This window comes from Trichogramma pretiosum, unplaced genomic scaffold (assembly GCF_000599845.2).
Source record: "Trichogramma pretiosum strain Unisexual culture from Peru unplaced genomic scaffold, Tpre_2.0 scaffold32, whole genome shotgun sequence".
NCBI classification, from domain to species: domain Eukaryota; kingdom Metazoa; phylum Arthropoda; class Insecta; order Hymenoptera; family Trichogrammatidae; genus Trichogramma; species Trichogramma pretiosum.
This window is the reverse complement of record NW_019641641.1, coordinates 1813737-1835880: the sequence shown is the minus strand read 5'-3', so window position 1 is coordinate 1835880 and position 22144 is coordinate 1813737. Positions and strand designations below refer to the sequence as shown.

Sequence of the window (22144 nt, the reverse complement as noted above, 5' to 3'; positions counted from 1 at the left end):
ACATTGCTTATAAAATTATGATATGACAAAAATTAAGGCTCAGCTTTTCAGCGCGGCGAGTGCATACACGCATCAGCACACACACACTCATACATGCTTTCATATATATGCGTAAGTATGTCCTTCTCCCACATTCGCGCGTATTTTCGGTTGCGTGCCTCTTGCCAAGATATTCGGAGTTTACGAAATGACGCTTTGATGTCTTGTATAAGGCACATTTACATCGTATCCGCACATGCTGCGGATAAACAATGCGCGCGCCTTATTGTGAAATAGGGATTGAAAATCAAAATGAAAGGTTGGACGTGTGTGTGTGTGTTCAGATTGTCGATTGACCTCAATGAAAATTTCCTTTAACGATATCACATAATGGAATGATGCAAATTATTGAAAATCGTTCCTCGTTCGACAAACATTTAAATTTGATACAGTTTCTGTGCTTGATTTCCGGTTAAATAAAATTTACCTTGATACTCGGACCAAATGATATTGTACTTATACTACTTCTTGATAAAGCACAAAAAAAATAATGAACGACACTGGAAAAATTTATTTTATACACTCAATTGTAAAGAACAAAAAACTAAAAAAATATAAAATAAAAAACGACTGGTGTATGCCTCGATATTAATCAAATCCATTTTTTCTTTTGTAAAAATCTTGCTTTGCATTTTGTTCTTAAAAAATCTCTTATCGGTAGGTTAGTCAGCATAAAGTAGTAATATTAGTAGTAGTGTGTGTGTTATTTTATCGTATCAAGTCAATCTCTTAAATGCAAATGCACATTCACAATGTAATGTATTATGAAGTTAGAGCTGCTCCCGATACATATATCATTTTCATCAGAGCTGAATGAAAGCGTAATCATCATCTGATTTTCGTAATGTTAACATGTAATAGTACAAATGCCGTTGCTTTTTGTCTCTACCAAAAAATGTGAATGTTCGCATTGACATGACTTTTTATGTTTTCGATATTATCGGCAATGAATCTTTAATGTAACCATATTCCAAACACGTGACGAGACTCTCGTGTGATGTTTGATATACGACAACAAATTAATTCAAAATTATATCAATAATTTGAATCAATGTTTACGCAGATTCACCATGTAAAACATACTTTAAATTCTAATTTTAACTTATTCAAATTAAAATGTTTGTTTTTGAAACGTTGTACCAGATATAAGTTTTAAAAATTATTAAATAATTTTAACCTGTCATTAGCTGTGTTAGATTAATTATACAACACGTAAGAAAAAGGATAATTTTCCAATAGACTTTAAACATTTTTTTATTCTTGACTGCATGAAAATTTATTCACTGGATTCGGATTCTATCCTACAAAAGCATACACATTTGACCTGATATAATTATCGAACGTTTTTTGCTATTCATAATTTTTATTGTAGATAAATTCATTCAGAGCGTTGCCTATATACTTACAAATAATAAACGAAACACGTCTGTCTGACTTTCTAGACAATGATACTTATCCGCAGACTTGAAATTGCTGCGTGTAGAGCTGTTTACAAGTAATATATGCAAACTTCGGACGCAATATGTCTATGATTTACGTAATTTGTCTTAGTCTTGTTAATACTTTCCTTTTTTTTATGCTCGCATTCAATTTAATTATTCACTTATTTTACTGATTAGTAGAAGCTGAATGATCGCGTTCATTCGTACGAATGCGCTGAAATCGCGAAGATTATTTTTGATAATTGAGATACATTGTGAACTGGGTATTTATTTAATGATGACCGATGTTTCACTCGATCAAACAGTTTTGAGCAATTTCTTGCATAAATTTATCGGAGAGAAAAATATTTATCTAGTATATGAATCTCCGACAAGGTTCAATTTTATTTAAAGCAGATTTTAATGAAATCAAATCTGTGAATATAGAATCAAATAATTTTATTCATTGAAAATAATTAGACAAACTGATATTCTCTAGAAAAAATTAAAACTTTCAATAGTTTCTCTGTGCCATTGCTTTTTTTAGGTAAGTGTATTTTTTTGCGTTCAACCGATTATGAAGAAAAGAGTATTTTCGTCTAAGATTGCAAACTACTAAATTACATTCTGAAAAATTCGATAAATTTTTTTCGTATAGTGATTAAGGTTAAGTAAAAAATTTAAACCAAAACGAGTCCATCAACAGTGTTGACGAGTCGCAGGGGGGCACGGGGCTCGAGCTGGGCGTCGCGGGTCAGGATAATCTGGGTCTGACGCTGGGCCTGCTCCTGCTGTTGCTGCTGTCTGGCGATGCTCTCGACGATCTGAGCGCGAGACGTGCCAGATACGCCTAGCGGAGTCAGACTGGCGATCCTCTGAGCAAGGCGGGTTGCGTCCAACAGGGAGCTTGCGTCGGCCACACGCTGCTGTTGTTGCTGTTGCTGTTGCTGCGTTTGGCTTTGTACCTGCGACTGATGGAAATTGACGAGACGTTTTTAGTATAATTCGAAAATGAATTGTTTATTGATTCCAAGCATTGTACTGTTTAAGCAACAAAAAGAAACAAGATAATTTTCTGACAAAAATAAACAAGTGGACTATTGAGTTTATTAGAATAGCAGAAATATTTTATTGTTTATATCGTCCATTTAAATGAGTACACCACTTAGTCAAATAAACGAGTCATATTCGTCTAAAGTGCCAAAAAAAGCATTCAACCGCACGTGCAGCGTTTGTTCAGCGATCTGATTCTCAACAAATCTTCAATATTTTTCTCTACGTTTGATGCCCCTTTACTCAATGGTTGATCATTGATGAGTCTGATTAGGTCATCTTCCACCAGTAAATCAAGAGGCACCCGCTGTTTAAAGATTAGAAAAGCCAATCATCATTGTGATATCGAAGCATATGTTATAATTCGATTTGTTTAAAGCATATAATTTTTTTTACAAATTAATTAAAGCTTTGAAAGTTTTACGTACTTGAACAGATTCGTTGGTGAGTCTGAGAGGTTCACGACGTTCGAGTCCAAGAGCGGCCCTTACAAGGTCGTTTTCCAGAGTATTGACGGTAAGAGGAGAGGGTGTTCGGCTCGACGAGGCTGAGGCACTGGACTGAGCCGAAACCGACGAGCTAGTGAGAGGCGCAGCAAGACCCAAAGCACGAGCATTGACCAGGTTGGCTCTGGCGCGTTGGTGAGCAGCTTCATGCTCGGCTTTAGCTAGTCTCACCTGCATACATAGTTCATTGAAAACAAATCTTATAATCCTTATAATTTCACATGCAAAATCTGCTGAATTAAAATTTCATTATAGAAAAATTGAGCTAAGTTAGTTTTGCCAAAAATTTTAATTTAAATCGATTAAAATCAACACTTGAATCGCGAAACAAAGCATTGCCTAATGTAACAGACTCAGGTGTGTCCAATTAAATTCGATTGTGTAACAAGTGTGAAAAAATGTACTGACCTCGAGTGTGTCAAGGACGCGACCGTCGGCACTCAGGGGAGCTCTCTGCAGCAGCTGCAACAAAGAGAGCTGAGGCTGAGACGAAGACGCCGAGGCAGCGGCCAAAGCCGAAGCCGAAGTTTCCAACTGCGACAGAGGTGCAAGTTGGAGGACTTGAGGGCGAGCCATGGCGCATCCAAGCACGGCTGACAGCAACACCTGTGAAATTTCAATAAAGTTTTGACTACCCATCAGCACTGAGGAATTATGAAAACTCTCGATATACTAACGATGTAATTCATTTTGAATTCAATTAAGAGCTCTCGGTAAAGCAGTGAACCAAACTCTTGAACGGACTAAAGGAAAATGTTCAATGCGCCTATTTAAATAGGTCGGTTGACGAAAAAATTGGCTCTCGGACGCAGTGTCTCGATCATGGTTAGAAAGATCACACATCAGGAAACAACGAGCGAGAGCTCACTCGTTCGAACCCGATACTTGACATTGATGCGCTATAGATTTTCATGCTCCATGCGTAATCTATACATAACTATGTTCTGAAAAGTCTTAATATTCTATTACGATATATCTCGGTACGCTAGAACTGCGAGATTCAGTTTGGATCAATTTACGCCTATGGCTGCTCACATTCTCTCCTATACTCTATACGACAAAGTAGAGTTTCAATGATATTATGTGTGTGTACCTTCACGTGTCGTGGCTTTTTTTGACATTTATGATGTCATTCATTTTTTCAATAATTTTTTTCATCACCTGGAAAACTTAATACCACAAGAGTACTTCATCCGTAAATCAAATTTTTCATGCCAACCCTATGAACGTGATACACAAATCGTTTAATGCCAATAAAAAAATTCACACGGAGTTATCAATTGGTACACAAAAGCACTCGCACTAGTGCATGATTAATTTTTTGTTATTAGAATCTCATTATCTTACAGCAGAAGATAATATTTTTCGATACGTTATTTTTAAGAAATAAAGGTAAATATTAAGATAATAAGAATATTTAAAGCATTTTTTGACTGAGCTAAATTTTTGATGAATGATAAGGTATTTGTAAGCAATAATGGTTATTCTTCACGATACAAGTATTACAGCTAGGGAAAAAATAAAAATATTTATGCAACCCTAAATTTTCACGCAATAACACTTTCAAGGTGATCTACATATAAAACTTGAGCTCTGATATTCAATAGTATTTTTAATGCAAATGAAGTTAAACTATAAACGTTACTTTCTTTGACATTCACGTGTGTGCATCGAAAGAACAAAAGAATTGAAACAGTGCAGTAAATGTAACTTCCCTTATACACGCGACGCGGTAGGTACAGTAAGTACTGCGCGAGCTGACCTTGCCGGCGCTTTAATTTCTTTGCCACTCTTGTACACAAGAAGCAGAGTACATAGCTAAGATATGCCCGCGAGGCGGATGCTCTCTCATTCCTGTCGATAGTCCACATGAAAGGGTTTGCTCCTCCACTCTCTCAGGCTCAATTTTCGTGCCTTTCGTTGAGTATAAAAAGGCGGGATTCGTAGCCTAGTCCATCAGACGAAGACTAGCCTGTCAAAGCGTAGCACACTCCAGTCACCCAAAACAAGTTGAAAAATGAAATTGTTCGTTGTTCTCTCTGGCCTTCTCGCCGTAGCCATGGCTAAGCCAGGCTTGTTGGCTTACAACATCGTTTTACCTGGCGCACCAGTAAGGAATATATTTCTTTGATTTTCGTTTAATCGACTAATTCAATTAAACAAACGGACTTTTCCCTTTTTGGGTTTTATTATGAAATTATTATTATTTCTTTTGTTATATTATTTCTTGCCTTTCAAATTATTTAGTCTCAATGAGGATGAAAGGATGAAACTAATCTAAACTTTTATTGTATCAATGATAGATTGGCCTCGATGGGCGAGTTGTAGATACACCCGAGGTATCTCTCGCAAAAGCAGCTCACGCCGCTGCTCATATCAATGAAAAATTAAACCACAACGCCGAGGTTCTTCGTTCTGCCGATTTCATCTACCCAGCAGCTGCACCTGTCTACGCTGCACCAGCAGCTCTTCCTGTAGTTCATGCTGCTCCACTTGCCTATGCTGCACCTCTCCCAGCAGCTTTGCCCATTGCCAGCCACGCCACTTTGCTCGCCACTGACGGACGTCCTCTGGACACACCCGAAGTCGCCGCAGCCAAAGCAGCTCATGCCGCTGCTCACATCAACGAACAACTTACTCATGCTAAAGAAGCCACGAGAAACGCTGTTTACGCTTAAATTGTATTAAGATATCAAAAAGTCAATTAATTATAAATGGCATAATATCTTTGGCATTCCGAAAAATAATTAATATGAATTTTGCATATTCAAAAATTTGTTTTTACTTATTGTTATCTGAAATTTTTATCTGAATTTTGAGGAAGGCAACTTTTAGTATAATGTCTACTTGTTTACTTAGAAATAATAATTTTTATACCTTTTATTTGTCAGTTTTTTTCATTTTACCTTTAATATAATTAGCATCACTGCTACACCATTTCAAAACAACTAAATTACTGTCTACAAAACTTTTCTCAAAAGTGTATTATGTTTATCATTTATATGAAATTTTCAAAATCCAATTATTTTAATTCAAGCAATTTCTATATTAATGGAATATAAAATTATTCAAAATCAATCGCATATTAAATTAACTTTAATCGAGTAAAATTTTTTGAAAATTCACCAATCATTTAATTAATATCATCCAACCAGTGGTTAGAAACTCATCAGATCATAAATTATTTCCTGAAATTATATACGATTTTCATTTATGAACAACTTCGAGGGAACATTATTTGGCCTTGTACACTATTAAACGATTAAAAGAAAATCTATACTTCATCAATTAGAAAATACTTATTTATCTTCATATTTCATAAATATCTCATGACTGAACAACATTATTTTAGATATCATTTTTCATATGTGTAATATAATATATCGTTCAAATTAAATAATTGTCCTTATTTTAACAAGAACTTGAAAGTATAGAATTTCATTTGACGATCTTGAAGAAATGTAACATCAAATATAGCATCAAATAAAACTATATGTTTTAAAATTTCTATTGACCAGTTATACATTAACATATGAATCACATAAGTTATATTTTTATCGTTATTTAAAGATATTTTCATAAATATTTTTATAAAAATTTTATTGTTTGTTTTTGTTATTTTTATTAAGTAATTCATACAAATTAAAATCGTAATTATCTACCTCAAAAAGAAATAATAAATCAATAATTATTTATTAAATGCAAACATTTTTTGTGCATGCTTTTCTTACAAGAAAAGCGAATCAGCGTATAATAACCTTGAGCGTATTAAAGGAATCTTCGTCTCATCCTGTGCGTAGAAAAATCGGCAGCGCAAGAAAGAAACATAGAGGAGTCGCCGAGTACACCGGTTTACCTGCATGCCAACCTTGAAATGGAGCGAGAATAAAACTTCACTCGCTGCAATTTCATTCGCTAAAAGTTCGACACACAATGCAGGGAGGAAAAAGCTCTGCAACATCAATGACAAATAACGATCCGAAGAAGGATAGCAGTTTACCATTGTAAGTAGTAGGGGCGTCGCATATATAAAGTCTGCAGTGAGATTCACTACGTATACTTGTGCTTCAGTTATAAAACTAAACGGTCCAAACAGCATCATGGGAGTAATAAAGATAGTATGTTATTTGAAGTTTATTTATAATAAAATATTTATATAATTATAAATTGATGTGAATTGAAGTGAAAACATCTTTAACAATTAAAAAATCAAACAATAAATACATTCTTCATTTTTATTTTTTTAATATTTACCCAAATTTTGATACTTTCATTTAATACAACGTATTTGATTATTTAGTTCGTACAAATTAGTGCTTGAAAATAATAAATACTAAGCAAAGTTTTAGAGAATTTTCATGTTGTAAAATACTTGAAAATTGAACTAAGTATCAAGAACAGTTAGACATAATATCAAAAATAAAGTATAATAAATTTTTAAAGAATAGTCTCGAGGAGTTCTGTCAAATTAATGAAAATTACTGTTTCAGTTTTTTCTTGGTGTCTTGATATCCATTTGTAACGCGAAACCATCTCATCTAAACTACCAAAATAATCTTGGGCAGTATAGTTTTGCTTATAAAGGACCATCAGCAATTCGTTCCGAGCATCGAGGTGCCGATGGAGTTACACGTGGGAGGTACAGTTACGTCGACCAAAATGGTTTAGTTCAAACCGCCGAATACGAAGCTGGGGATAATTTAGGTTTTCGTGTCAGAGCTTCAAATTTACCTGAGGCTCCCCTACCAATTCAAGATACTCCTGAAGTATTAGCTGCTCGAGAGTTTCATTTGCAATTACTTGATGAAGTACAAAGACGTGAAAACAATCATAGATCGCTGTCCATAAATGAACATTCGAAAACCAACTTAAAATCTAAAGAATTGAACGAAGAAAAAAAAGATTCACCGATACTTTCAAGTTAGTATTATTTTGACCAAATACAAAAATTAAAGTATATTAGTACTTTTTTAATTAATTACTTCAATTTTTCAAAAATTACTCAAGCTGATATTAATAAGAATGTAGCAATTGGTGGTTTGAAGATTTCATCACAGAATCAGGGAATAGCTTCACGTAGCAATTTGAATCAACCCATTGATACATTACCTCCAAATTTACATGTACCAGTTACTGATACACCTGAAGTTGTTGCAGCTCGTGAAGCACATTTTCAAGCTTACAAAACCGCAGCTAAACTTGCAGCAGAAAGCGCAGAAAAACCTCAAGTTACAGCTGCTGACAATGAAAAACAAAATGATATATCAAAAAGAGTTGTTAGTAATCAGTGTACTCAAATTTAATTTTTCATTAAAAATTCAAACATTTTCAAATGATAAATTTTTAGAACTCCGAATTGACAAAATTGCAAGGTGACAAAATCAATCATCATGATGGGATTCCTATAGTACGATCAGGTAATTTAATTTTTTTAGATTTATCAAAAATTCATTTTCAATATCAAACGATAATTAAAAGAAAATAAAACCTTATTTTTCAATGTTATTTCAATTTTTGCTTTTTTATCTTTTCTTTTAAAAGTTATTTAACGTCAAAAAAAGTTATCAAAGTGATAAACTTCGAAATTAAGGATTAATTACTTTTTATTCTTTTATCAATCTCAAAAATTATTCAATTTTTATTATAAAAATTCAATGCAGTAATCGCCGTTGCATAATGCTTCAATTTCTCTTAAATGTTTAACCCCTCTCAAACTATACGTTTTCGAGCGACTGGACCAATACTTTGCTACCATGATTTTAATACATTTCTAATTTAAAAAATATGTGGTATAAACCTGAAGATTTTTGTCAATATAAAAGAACTGCAAAGTGAAAAAGATGATGTTATAGAAATTCTATTTTTAAATTAAAAAATAAAATTCAAGTCTATAAAACCATAAAAGTAAGTAATATTCGTAAATAAATATTGTTTTCATAAATAAATATTTCTTACGGATTTGACTAATCAGGCGATAATACGTACACGATTTTCTTTCTAATTAACCATAATATTTATCATTTATTTCAAATTTTTCACTAATGTAAGATGATATTCATATTGAAGTACCTCCTAAATAATTTTAAATTATTTTAGGTTTAACCCCTGCAAGTACAACTTTAAAAATTGTGGATATTAATGACCCAATAATAAATGAATTAAATCCAAATTCGTACAGGACTAGTGAATATCCTATTCCAGTGCCAGTTTCGCACATCGCATTATCAAATGGACTCCCGTTCATATTACCATCAGCTCTAGCAAACTCTGCTTTTCATTACGTTTATTTATAAAATGAACGAATAAATTGAGAAATTTAGAATCAAGTAAGCGATCTTAAAATAATCAATCAAGATTGTTTCATTGATATACTTCATTCACCAATTTCATGTAAATGAAAAGTTTTTTATACATAAGTTGTTGATTAATTCATAAAAATTTTCAAATTTAATAATTGACTAATCAATTATAATTTTTCTCTGTGAATTCGTAAAAATAATGATTGTAGGAAAAAATTATGAACTTTATGATAAAGTTTCTAATGAATAGATTACTTACCAAGACAGAATAATTTAGATGGAAAAAAGAACCCCTATCTTTAGTTAAAATAGTTTTCAAAATTTTAAAAAGTAACTAGTATATATAATTAATAAACTTTTTATAATAAGTTGTGTATTTTTTAAGTGTAAAGCAGAGTCTAATAAATTTTAAATCTATATTTATGTTTCATAATTTTTCAATTGAACATTTTTTTAAAACCACCATCATTTAGAATAATTTTAATGTTCATGAACATTTTTCAAGTTTTTAAAGATCAAATTTTCATAATGGGTAGCAAAATAAGCTAATGACAGTTGATTTTTCACAGAAATCTCGCAAAAATGGGAAAACACTCTAAAAATATCCGAAGATGCTGAAAATTTGTTCAGAGGTCATCATCACGTACCTGCAACTGCAATAATCCCTGCCGTGGGTGGTGGTCCAACTGTAATTTATCAAGTACCACCTGCATTATATTTTTTACAATTTGTTTTTTCAGCATTTCAAAACACTTTTGCTGCTCCTCCTCCTCAATCTCAATCTCCAAATAACTTTTTTAAAATATTTAACTATTAAGAACTTAAAATAATTTGATTAACTAAGATTTATTGTTCATTCAATCGCTTTCTAAATTTTAAAACATATTTGAGTAAATAATAATAAATTAATTAGTATGTATGCCAATTATAGGCATAATGATAAGTTTTAAAATAAAAAAATGGTTATTAAATACGTGAAATTTCTTATTTGATTAGAGAACATCAGAATATCATATCTTCAATATAATTAATTACTTTTTATTGAAAGATTTTCCAGTATGTATAATTCTACATGTTAATAATCCATCATATTTATATTTCGAATTTTATCTACTTCACACGTTTCATCTATATATTATATTATTCATAGTTTCTATATACTTCTATACTTACTTTGAAATAATAAAATTTTTATAGTTCAAATCTTCAAAAGATTCTAATAAATAATTTACACTTTCATACAGTACGAATCATTCGCGAGGCATATATATTTTTTACCAACTAATTTTTTAAAATACTTTGACATTGATAGCTAAAAAATATAATAATTTGTTTATAATCATAAAATCTTTTAATGGTAGTAGAAAAATTAAAGTCTCGAAACAATCAGTTTACATTTATAAATGTTGCGTTATTTCATCTCTGAGGATTTATCAGATTTTCATCAAGAAGTTCAATGATCATCACTTTCATGAGATGTGAGATAGTGTTGATAGTGATCATATTTGTTTTAAAATGATTTGACCAAACAATTTTTGATTTTTAGTTTCATGGCACGAGTCATAAATTTATTTCAGTCGTTTGAATTATATATGCCCACCTATTTGATCCATAATATTTTCATCGCTTGATGACGATTTACTCTTTTTTATTTACCTTAATAATTATGTATATATATTTGTATAAATATATATACATATATGTAATAGGCAATATATGCTAAAATTTTATAATTATTATATATTTTATTTATTTTCACTTTACTAACGAAATGAATAACGTCCACTTTTTCTGTCGATAAATTTGATTTGTCTTTTATACATTCTCATTAATATACTTTCCTATTTTTTCATACTCTAACATGATTTTACACTTTTATTTAACTATAAATTTTTCGGCACCTACATTTTATTTGATATTAATAGGTTGGAGTTCACCAAGATTTAATATATCACTTTCGGCAGCAATGGATATTTTTAGTACTTCTAAACAATTTATAAATTTAAAAATTTATGAAACGTATGAATTGTATCCAATGAATTTTCTTATATTTCCAATTACATAGTTTTGTTTAAAAAAAATCGGAGAACTCAGAAGGTTGTCACCGAACCGGATACATATAATTTTTAAAGTAATATTTTCATTAATGAAAATTCAAATAATTGGTTACCTTGTGAAAAGTTGATATTATGAATATTTTAAAAATTGTCAACTTGTCATAGGCATCATATGATACATTGAGCTCTGAGATCAATCATTCACGTGTGCTTACTTGATAATTAATCATTATTTTTCGAACATAGACTATCTTTGTTTCACAAGAAACGTTCCGTTACACGATGTTATTTCAAAGTCTTGCTGTTTTTGCTAAGTTTAAAAATTTGCTATCTAGCCAAACATAAATCCAATTGTTTTTTTCATAATTTTGCAAAAACCTTACGTTACGAACACTTTGAACAGTGAAATGCACTATAAGAAACAGTATTTTAGAAATATTTTTATATGAGATTCAATGAATCCATTAATCATGAAGAAAGTATCTATAACGAAATTTTTCCATTTTATTTGAATTTTCATTTCATACGATAACAATTTTGAAAAAAGGATTCAACGACTTTTTGTAAATATTTGTAATATTCTTAAAATTATTTATCATATTTAATTATTATATATTATATAATATAATACTATAAATTGACTGCGTTCCATCTTCTTTTATAAAAATCTTTTATCGTGAAAAGTAAATCGGAAATACCCCTTAGTTTTAAAATATGCAATTTATTTTATTTTCGTCTTTTTTTGGAGCTCAATTTAAAATTTCTTTTTACGTATGAATTAAATGAAATGAAAGACAATACTAAGTAACTTGTTTAAGATGAATTACTTTAATATACTTGTTTTCCTTAGTTAAACACTTAGATGGCATTTGAATTTTAATGAATAAATGTTATAATAATGGTCGTAGTTTTTTTATATCACCCGTATCACTAGATAATAAACTAATAGTTAATACCACGTCAATAATGAAATTTATGACTTAATTTAATTTTAAGATGTTCAGTTTAATTGTCTAAGATTATTCTATAGCAGCTCATGCAGTTTTTAAACTTTATATGAAAAATTATTAATTGCAAATTAATAATTCAATGTAATTGAGTCTTTAAAAAAAATTTGAGATAACCATTTTAAAAATATCGAAAAAAGTAAATTTTCTTACGACCTATTAAATTCGTATTTTTTTAAAAAACTATTCAATGAAAAAATATACCCTCAGTTAGTTTTTCACGAGTATCATAAATTTTCATACATAAATGATCGATTCGATGAAAATTTCTTGCAATGAAGTATTTTCAGTGACGGGGTATGATATAATATCATTTTCTTATCATACATTTTAATTGAAAAAAGTAGGAATGATTTTTACGAAACCTATTTGATATTTTAAAACTAAATTTATTATCAACTTGTGAAAATAACGTGAACCATCGGAATTATTTCCGAACTCTTAGTTTTGTCCTATGACGGACGTGAAAACACTTAGGAAATATGTTAGCGTCCGTTTTAAATCTAAAACATTTAATAACCTAGTAGTTTTTTTAACTATATATTACATATCTCAGTAACACATCAATTATCTTTAGATGTTTTAATAATCATTAGTAATAATAACAATTGGCTATGATAAATAAACGTCCCTCTTTTTTACCTAATCTTACATATCGTGTACATTTGAGTACTTAAAAAAACTGCATTATATTTGCATTCTATAGATATGATACAGATCAAGTAAGAAAAGAGTTTATAGCAGAATTTGAATTATTTCCTTCCATTTTTTAACAAAGAGAATGAGTAAAGTAAAATAACTAAAAAATAGAAGAAAAATGAAGAGATTGATTGATCGATTGATTGAGAGTGAGCAATAGTATGAGATGTAGCTGGCAGAGTTTCATGCAGATGCAAAAATACAATCTAAGAGACAAAACATGAGAGTAAAAAAAATTTTGTATTTTTTGTAATACACGATTTTATCAGTAAAATAATTTCAATTTTTAAGAACCACGGTATCGAGTTGTAAAATCTTCTTTCATAAAAGTCATTTTGAATAGACAATCAATACAATTTTTTATTTCCAAACATAATTAATCTTATTATTTTTTCATTTTAAAATATACAATGTAACATGAAAATTATTTTGAATTAAAATGATAAATAGTTACGTACAGGGAATGTATACTATAACGCAAAATTCGAGTTTCTTTTCAAGTATATGAAGTACTCGGAGATGATACTTTATAAAATATATACCGTAAGAATTACAATTATTTCACGGTTATATAAATATTTCATCTAGGCCATGACAAGAATACCCATCATTATGTTTTCATCGCGAAGCGTTCTTCAAAATTGTTACTTTTTACAATTTCATGTTCATTCCTTGAATACATTTGAAGTTTAAAAAAATTAATTAAAATTGTACTTAACTAAGTTTTTGAAAGTTCTCTAAGTTGATCATACGATGACTTTCAAAAACGAGTTCAATAAAAGGTTGGAAAGAATACATAGCAAAAAGTTTAGTAAGAATAACATAGTGTATAGATAATGTATCTTCATATATGTATGTATATGTATAGATATTTATAATATAAGTTATTCGTTAGCGTGTATAGAACACACACTATAGCACAGATAGATAATAATAGTGCTCTACAATAGGTACATGAAATTTTGCAATGATTACAAGATGTTTCAGCATCGACTGCATAACTTTAATCATGTTGCTTTTTGAAATTTTCGAAGTTTAGAACTTTTTAACTTCGTTCTAGCTTATAAGCAACTACGAATTTTTCCATTAAAACGATTGTATAGATAATAATAGTATAATATTTATATAAAGTATATAATAGTATAGAATAGTTTAGTATAGAATATAATAAATAGATACTGTGCGGATATGGTGATTGTTAGTTTAACTTTTAAGAAAATGATAGTCCGCGCAAATTCTGGATTGTGCGATACACCAGAATAATTCCGAACATCGTTCCGCTTGCATTTTGAAATGCAGATTCTGGCCTTAACTGATTATAGCCTTTCACATTGTACGAATTATCCTTTAACACAGTCCTTCTTCCACCGAGAAGAAAACGATTTTGATCCCATAGAATACAATTTTATGAAAAATCATCTAGGCACAATTACTAACGATTGTTTTACCGAACTTTCTGCGCGCGAGATTGAGCTTAGTTCCGAGCAAATCTCGCTAAATTTTTGTAATTTCGCCACATTTGCTCACGTTCGATTTTATGTAAAGGTTTTGCTTTGTTTTTCATTAAACGTATCACATTAATTGTCAGTAGTTGATAAAGCAAATGCAGTCAATACTTCACAAGTTTTGGAAAAAAAAATACATCAAAGTTACAATTTTCAGATGCATGAGACACACAAGTGTTTTTATAATTTAAGTTATTTATCGGTATTATGTAATACCAATACTTTACCCTATTTAATCAAGTCATAAAACAGATTTTTGAAAAGAAATTTTTAGTATCAATCGAAGAGAAGAGTTTACATAAAAGAATAAATATTAGATAAATATTTAAAAAAGGTGACAAAGTAAAAACAAGGTACAGGTTAAGCACACATTGGACATGTATTTTGTTGACCAATTTTCTAAAATATTAATAATTAAAAAGATGACAATCAAAAAAATTAATTATAAAAATTTTACACTAATCATACTTCCTTAAATTTAAAACGTCTATATATAAGCATTTGTTAATTACAAACGATAGCAACTTAAGGTTATATGAAATAATAAAAAGTTTAGGATCATATTGTTAAAAACTTGTACAACAATAAAAATATCAACTCTGAAAAAGTGATAGTCTCAATAGTGTAATGCTACAAGTAGAGGAAGTTATTATTTGAATTTTAAGATGAAAAGAAAAAAGAAGAAACTGCATAGTGAATTGAAAGTGGTACTTATGTAACTCAATAACACAAATCATTAATGAGAGACGCCATTAAAAATTTTTGTCAAATTTGTCCATTTTTAGTAATGAACTTAGAAGCGTTAGTCGAATTTGAGGCGAATTTCTCTTGAATTTTAGAATTAACAACTGTTTACACAGAAACTATTCGATAGAACTATTTATTTTAAAGGGTTCTTGATGTAATTTCATATTCAATTCAAATTAAAAATGTTATGCTATCATTTTATATTCATTTTATTACATTTGTTAAAAAAATATTATATTTCATGAAGCGAACATGTACCAAGATTATAATATTTCAATACATTAAAAAATTAATTATAAATTAAAATGTTCGCAAGCAAATTCGACGCTACTCCATTTTTGACAAAAATGTTAACAGTCAAAAGTTTTTTTACAAAATTTAAAACTGAATTGAATTATAATCGAATAAATCATGATAGTCGAATCAAAAATCATTTTCGCTCATAAAATAATATTAAAATCGCTTTCGCTAATTGTATAAACAGTAAATTTAACAAGGGTGACAGCCAATCAGTTTGCACTTTTGGTCTGCTGCAAGGATAGTATTTAAATTATTAGAAAAATATCATACAAAATAAATAATAAACAATATTTAATGAAAGTTTACTTGAACATGCGATAAAATACCTCACAGCATACCGTAAATTATGGAATATGAAAAACGAGAAGTTTATGAATACATGCACTTAATGCATGTCATTATCAAAATATACATACTAAAATCATTCTCTGATAAATCTTTTGAGTATTACAAAATTCATTAACAGTGTAATTACATTTGTTTACATTTGAAGGTTCATCATGCGGTTTCGGATGCAAATACATAATATTTATGTAATAGTAAAAAAATTAGCATTTGTTTCTCGTCATGATAAAACAATCTGCTTAATATGGGGCTAGTCGTCTTGCATCATGTGTTGATTAACAAATATCCTTAATAAAAAAACATCGTTATAAAAAAATTATGATATAGTATAAATTAAACAAAAATTTGTCGCAGTGTTATCGACGTACAATATTATCTTATCAACGACTTTAATGAGTTTTTTTACCTATTTGCTTAATTAACTAACTACAAGAAGCTTACATACTAGGACGCTCGCTCTGACAATTGTTCTCGATTTTTTTTTATAAAAAAAGTGATTTGCCATGCCGGAGCTGAGCTGATTGTGGCTTGCAACGCAATTCCTGGCCCAGTACCGATGTTGTACTTTTTATTTATTATTAAATACTTCAATTAATTTTTTTTTAATTTTCAAGACCAATTAGTGGTAGGGCATCGAAGGCGACAGTGAAAATGGAAAAGAGAGTTAGATACAAAGATTTGTCAGAAAAAGAATAACAAAAAATGCACAATTCAAAAATTGTACCACTACATTGAACTTGTATCGGATATGTTTTTCATATACATTTTAGACTTTGATTCACGTCGTTTTCAAATTTATTACATAATAAATATTTTATTACTTCAGTTCAATATAATGTTTACTTGTTTTGCATCGCCATTAAATCAAATTTTTCAGAGAGCAAAAAAAGATTTTTTCGCTGCTTTACAAAGAAAAATTACATTTATAAATGCCACTATTTCGAGTTGAAGTGGACAGAATTCGTGCGTAACAGCTTAAAAAGCAGCTCAGGGCTTTCACATTGTCAATTGTTGATAGAGAGTTAGAGAGAGTGATTGTCATTTTGAGTGCTGTACATCTATTATGTAAGTATTTAGAAATTTTGTATAATCTTTGAAAGTATAAAGGAGTTCTACATGCCAAGAAGCTACTTCTTACTAGTTTCTTATTACGAACGCGTATTCTCATTTATATCGCTTTTATCACTACGATTCAAACTATTGCCCGACTCTAGCTAGATGAAATTCACATCTCACGATGATGTTATGTTTATTCTTACATTTTCTAGGAGGGGCTCGGCCTTCTCAAAGATGTCTTTTTCAGAGATTTATTATTGTAACGACCCTTTACGTATAAGATGAAATTTTAATACATTAAATTTTTTTTGTTTTAGTGCCTATTTTGCAATAAATTTTATGAAATCGAATTATAACGCCAGCATTGCAATGTTAGCATTATTATTCGAAATTTTATACATCATGATTTTCATAAAGTAAATTCATGTTTCATTCAAACATGAAATCATACGTATTTACAAATAGAAATGAAAAAAATAGGGATTTGTAAAGCTTTTACGCACTCCTACAATAGTAAGTACGTGAATATAATTAACATGCTTTTTTCAAATCTCAATTTTATAAATTTTAATATGCATAATTTATTATGACATTCAACCCTGTATAATATAGAAACATCATTTTTCTGCCTATACGAATATCGTATTTATACATTTTTGTAAGCTTGTAGCAATATTTTTTTGCAATACTCATGATTAAAAATAAAAAAAACACCATTTAAACAATCTAAATAAATTTCAAAATCCCATTCATAAAAAATACCGTTCAGACCTAATCTTAATTTGTTAGCTTCTTTTTCATAGGCATGATACCGAAAGCTCAGAAAAATCAGTGATCTCAATTATCAACAGATCTGTAAGTGGAAATAAAATCGGATAACAATAGTATTCAAATTTCAAACGATATTTATCAATAGATTACTGTTATTTCCTCATTTATAAAATATAAAACGTTAAAATTTAACTGCTTTCGTACTTCAATTATTGGACACCTTGCCGTAAAACCAGCGATATATCAAATATATAGGGATTATGTATATAACGTATTCTCATACGTAAACGGCCTTAGCTTATGAATGTCTCATTAATTCAATTTATCTTCATAATATATACTCTATATTTTCATTTCAACTGCATAATTTATTTAAAATGCTCAGTAAACTAAGCATTCTCGGATACTATACGTGGCTAGATTCGAACTCTGAATTCATTTCAATTTCATGTTGGTTGTTTTTTATGTTTTATCTTGTTTCACGCTTCATCTTTCACTAGCATAGTGCAGTGATACAATTTTGAAAAATTATCATTCAGTCAAAATAGATCAATATATACACAATCGATTAAATGCTACAGAGTCCGAATCAAAATTACACACCTTTTAGCGAGCGCTGGCTAGCCCAACTCTCACAACGTCGGCCCCCCTCAACACAGCTAAATGTAACCGTTCTCTTAGCCATCGGCTTTATAGCTAACAAATGTTGTGCAAAAGGAAAACTTCAATATCACACATATAAATACTGATAGATCAATTAAAGCTCCTTACTACATAAACTCATTGCAAACGTTTCGTCTGCAATGTTAATAAAATCTGTAATATTTTTAACGTCATTTTGACAACTTTGCATAGCTAAAAAGTTAGACGGCTAATAAATTCGGCCATTCTGGTCCAAACAACAATCTTTTTTTTTCAAACTGTCAAATTTGGCGGATTATCAGAACGAAGTCTCTGTCACGCGTCACGCGAGAGGAATAAAAAAATAATAAAAACGGATAAAGAATTCGAAAGAATACATGAAACTTAGTGCATTAAAATTAGAACATAGATTTTATAGAATGTATTATTAACATCCAGGGATTCTATTAATATGCTCAAAAAGATCCTACTACGCGTCAAACTACGTGCTAAAATAAAAAGTATAGATCGTACTGTAACTTAAAAGTGAATCAATCTTGTATCAAAAAATGAAAAAATAACTCAAGTTAAAAAGAGGAAGGAGGTGGTCTAAAATCTGATCGCATTAACTCATACTTTCAAATCGTTGAATTGACAAAACTTAAAAAGTAAAATACTATCTTCAACTAAAATAATACTAAAAGTCTTTAACGACGCTTAAATTTTTATTTAACTTTAAAAAAAATGATAACGAGATGAAATGGAGTTTCAAGAGATTCAAAAAACTGTACATTCAAACTTTAAAAGACTGGCCCCTTTGCTTATGCCGGCTAATTGCTTTTTCACGTTTGTCTATCGATTATATTGTATCTCAAATCTTAATCAACCGATAAAATAAATGAAACTATTGCAAAATCTAGGATATTATTTTTATAAAAAAAATGTTCAAATTAATAATATTCAGCATGATTCTTTCAGCAGACAACTATTGAAGAGTAGTTAGATTAATAAAACACTCGACTTGAAAATATTTTTAAAATGTTAATGATATCGACTACTTTGGCACAACAAAATGTGGTTAATTGTCACATTTTTGTCTTTAAGCCGGCACTCGCTTGATTGTGACATCAACCGTCTATGTACTACAAACTAATGGTTAGCTGCTAAACGTCAACTCTTTTATTTTACCCGTGATATTTTTTCTCAATATTTGTATCTTATGTAATATTTACTAATGATTTACGTTCATGTTTTACCACTCATGCAGTCAATCTCACTTATTAATACATGCATTGTTAAAATTTAATTGACTCAGACGTGTCAGTGTTTACGGTTAAAATGTCATTTATATACTTGTTGATTCAGATCAAATCAATAAGATTTTCTCGAACTACACTCTAACTAACTATTAAATCTATTAATAATGAGCCATGGGTTAACATCTTTAGAGACTATAGCAATATTATTTTTAGTACTCTTTCCGAGGATAAGTTATCGCTGCAAAACCCTGGTAACGCTACAATCATTTTTTGATATATCTTTGATCGCTAGCTTGCGATTGAATGAAAAAAAAGAATTCTTGCATATAAGGGAAGCATCACGCGTTTGAAAAATTAAAATCTGAAATATATTTTGAAGGTACCGATTTACACGTGCAGTCGGTTTGCAGCAATACGATATGTTCAACGCTCAACGTTTTTTGTCTCCTCCTCCTCCCTCTTAAACTTACTAAGAATTCATATCTACTGGATGTTATAATTAAGATATCTTTAATCAACTATCTAAACTGAAAAACGATACACCCTAACTCCTCGCTTCGGTGTGAGGTCCGTTTAAAAATCATTCGGTCTATTTTCTGCCTATAGTATATTGAATGTCTGATTTGATCAACAGTATGATGTGACGGACAGCTTTTTGTGGTTCAGTGCGTGAGCTAGATGATAAACTTAGTATCGCCTCTAACATTTTTCCATTAAAACTATTATTAAAAATAATTAATAAACTTTTCAGTTAAATCTTACACACATAACTGCCTTTAACGACACAGTTCAACGGAATGCCGATGCAATCGACATCATCACAATTCTTCAAGCGATAAAAAGACGCTTAAAAATGACCGAATTTGCGCGCACGTAATTCTTGTAATCAAAGCCACAGTTTAAACAAATGTAAAAATAGTTTTTTTCTTGAAACATCATCTTGGATATATATAGTTTAAAAAAGCACATCCACATCGCTTGGAAGAATTAAGAAGTTCGATCAACGGCGCAGTGTATAGCGACCAGCGTAAAAATAAAAGAATAATAATTCGGCGATTCACCGTATCAGCTCATATATCACGACGCAGCGAAGACTAAGCGCGCATTTTAGCACCTCGCAGAGCTGCAAAGGGTCCCGTGACATTGGCTTTTATTATTTTTATATCTCTTAACTCAACTTTTTGTTTATCTATTTTAAATCTTAGAAGTTACTTGTTTTCTCCGCTTACAACGATAAAACGGCGCTCGAGTTGGAGTAGCAACGAGTACTAGACGACCGTTAATCTGGAATAATTAGTCACAGCAACAATCGTGCATTATCATCGCACTTTATTAATTTTCACCATTTAGTAGCACGCGAGATCGTCCAGAACTCATTTTTCTACCGTCAATAGCGAAGACTCGTCTTTCTTTAGAGCCTTTTTTTGTGTAGTATTATAGTATAGGTCTAATTTTAAAAATTCTTAGCTCCTACAATGCTATTAGTATATAACGGCCTACACCAGCTTTGAACGTAGGCAATAGACAATCATTCGCGCGTGCGTTTCATTGGCCAGCCACGCCTGTCACATTTGTAAAATATATCTATTTCATATTTGTATAATATGTGTTTGTGTGTGTGAATGTATGTGAATGTATGCATGAATGTATATATATATAATATATATATATTTTTTAGGATTTGTTTTTTTTCACTCTTTTGTTTATCAGATTAAATATTCTGTACAAGATTGAAGACCATCAGTCGAAGCCTCTTTTGGCATCGCTTTACTCTTAACAGCGTTTTTTTCAAACGCTCTTAAAATTATTAAACCTCTTAAAACTACGCTCATTTATGTCTCATATTTACCATATGAATTGGGATTCATCATTTTATTACATTTTAAAATAGATAAAACTGTTACGACCACGAAAACAGCGCGTTATTCACGATGAATGTCATTTAAATACGAGAATTTTGTCAATTTTCCGCTTATAAACCCTAAGAATCATGGTTTTCGCCGAAGCATATTCAATTCTCGTACGAATTTAAAACTTATCAAGCTAATTTTGTAACACTTCATGTTATGTCTAATCGAGTTACTTTTTTGGTAATCTCGATAGTCATGTGTATGCACGTTGACTTTTCAATTAGCGACGACATCAAATAGAAAAAGATAAGGTCGTTCGATTTTCATTTAGTCGTGCACGGCACTAGGATACCAGTAGTGAACAAGAGTATAGGGCTGACACCACTGCTGCTGCGGCTGCTGTTGCTGCTGCTGCTGCTGCTGTTGATGATGGTGATGGTGTTGTTGTTGCTGCGGCTGTTGTTGGTTTTCGTAGGCTGGTCTGTCTTGTTAGATGTTGCTCTTAGAAAAGGAAACCCTCAAATGATTTGATTCGCTCAACTGATAGTTGTGCATTTTCTGAAAGTGGCAGTTAATAAATTAAATTAAGTTATTGGGATATTTAAGGCA

At 30.4% G+C, this 22144-nt stretch overlaps 4 protein-coding genes across 8 annotated transcripts in view; 2 read left to right on the top strand and 2 right to left on the bottom strand.

The window, feature by feature from the left end:
• Positions 1 to 1296: 1296 nt before the first annotated feature.
• Positions 1297 to 3805, bottom strand: LOC106652617. 2 transcript variants are annotated; one of them, XM_014371681.2, is made up of 4 exons: positions 3697 to 3804; positions 3428 to 3625; positions 2942 to 3190; positions 1297 to 2431 (listed from the first exon to the last, which is right to left on the bottom strand). In XM_014371681.2, exons 1-4 carry the CDS (start codon positions 3706 to 3708, stop codon positions 2141 to 2143), a joined length of 750 nt encoding a protein of 249 aa, XP_014227167.1. In that variant the 5' UTR covers positions 3709 to 3804; the 3' UTR covers positions 1297 to 2140. The 2 variants fall into 2 exon arrangements, with proteins under 2 accessions (XP_014227167.1, XP_014227168.1); XM_014371682.1 differs by lacking the exon at positions 1297 to 2431 and adding an exon at positions 2561 to 2820 and having other exon boundaries at positions 3697 to 3805.
• A 1143-nt stretch (positions 3806 to 4948) lies between these two features.
• LOC106652621 (cuticle protein 18.7-like) lies at positions 4949 to 5902 on the top strand. Its single transcript, XM_014371685.2, has 2 exons — positions 4949 to 5129; positions 5323 to 5902. Exons 1-2 carry the CDS (start codon positions 5037 to 5039, stop codon positions 5695 to 5697), a joined length of 468 nt encoding a protein of 155 aa, XP_014227171.1. The 5' UTR covers positions 4949 to 5036; the 3' UTR covers positions 5698 to 5902.
• Positions 5903 to 7005: 1103 nt separating this feature from the next.
• On the top strand, positions 7006 to 10276 carry LOC106652499. The gene is made up of 7 exons (XM_014371495.2): positions 7006 to 7023; positions 7091 to 7137; positions 7510 to 7939; positions 8027 to 8295; positions 8367 to 8436; positions 9116 to 9345; positions 9888 to 10276. The coding sequence occupies exons 2-6, from the start codon at positions 7120 to 7122 to the stop codon at positions 9310 to 9312; spliced, it is 984 nt and encodes a 327-aa protein (XP_014226981.1). The 5' UTR covers positions 7006 to 7023; positions 7091 to 7119; the 3' UTR covers positions 9313 to 9345; positions 9888 to 10276.
• Positions 10277 to 21332: 11056 nt separating this feature from the next.
• LOC106652595 (polypyrimidine tract-binding protein 1) overlaps positions 21333 to 22144 on the bottom strand; it is a 208385-nt gene continuing 207573 nt past the window's right edge. For all 4 annotated transcript variants that reach the window (XM_014371641.2, XM_014371643.2, XM_023459712.1 and 1 more), the window contains exon 15: positions 21333 to 22093. In XM_014371641.2, the coding sequence (XP_014227127.1) occupies positions 22025 to 22093 (69 nt within the window). In that variant the 3' untranslated portion in view covers positions 21333 to 22024. The remainder of the gene's footprint in view (positions 22094 to 22144) is intronic.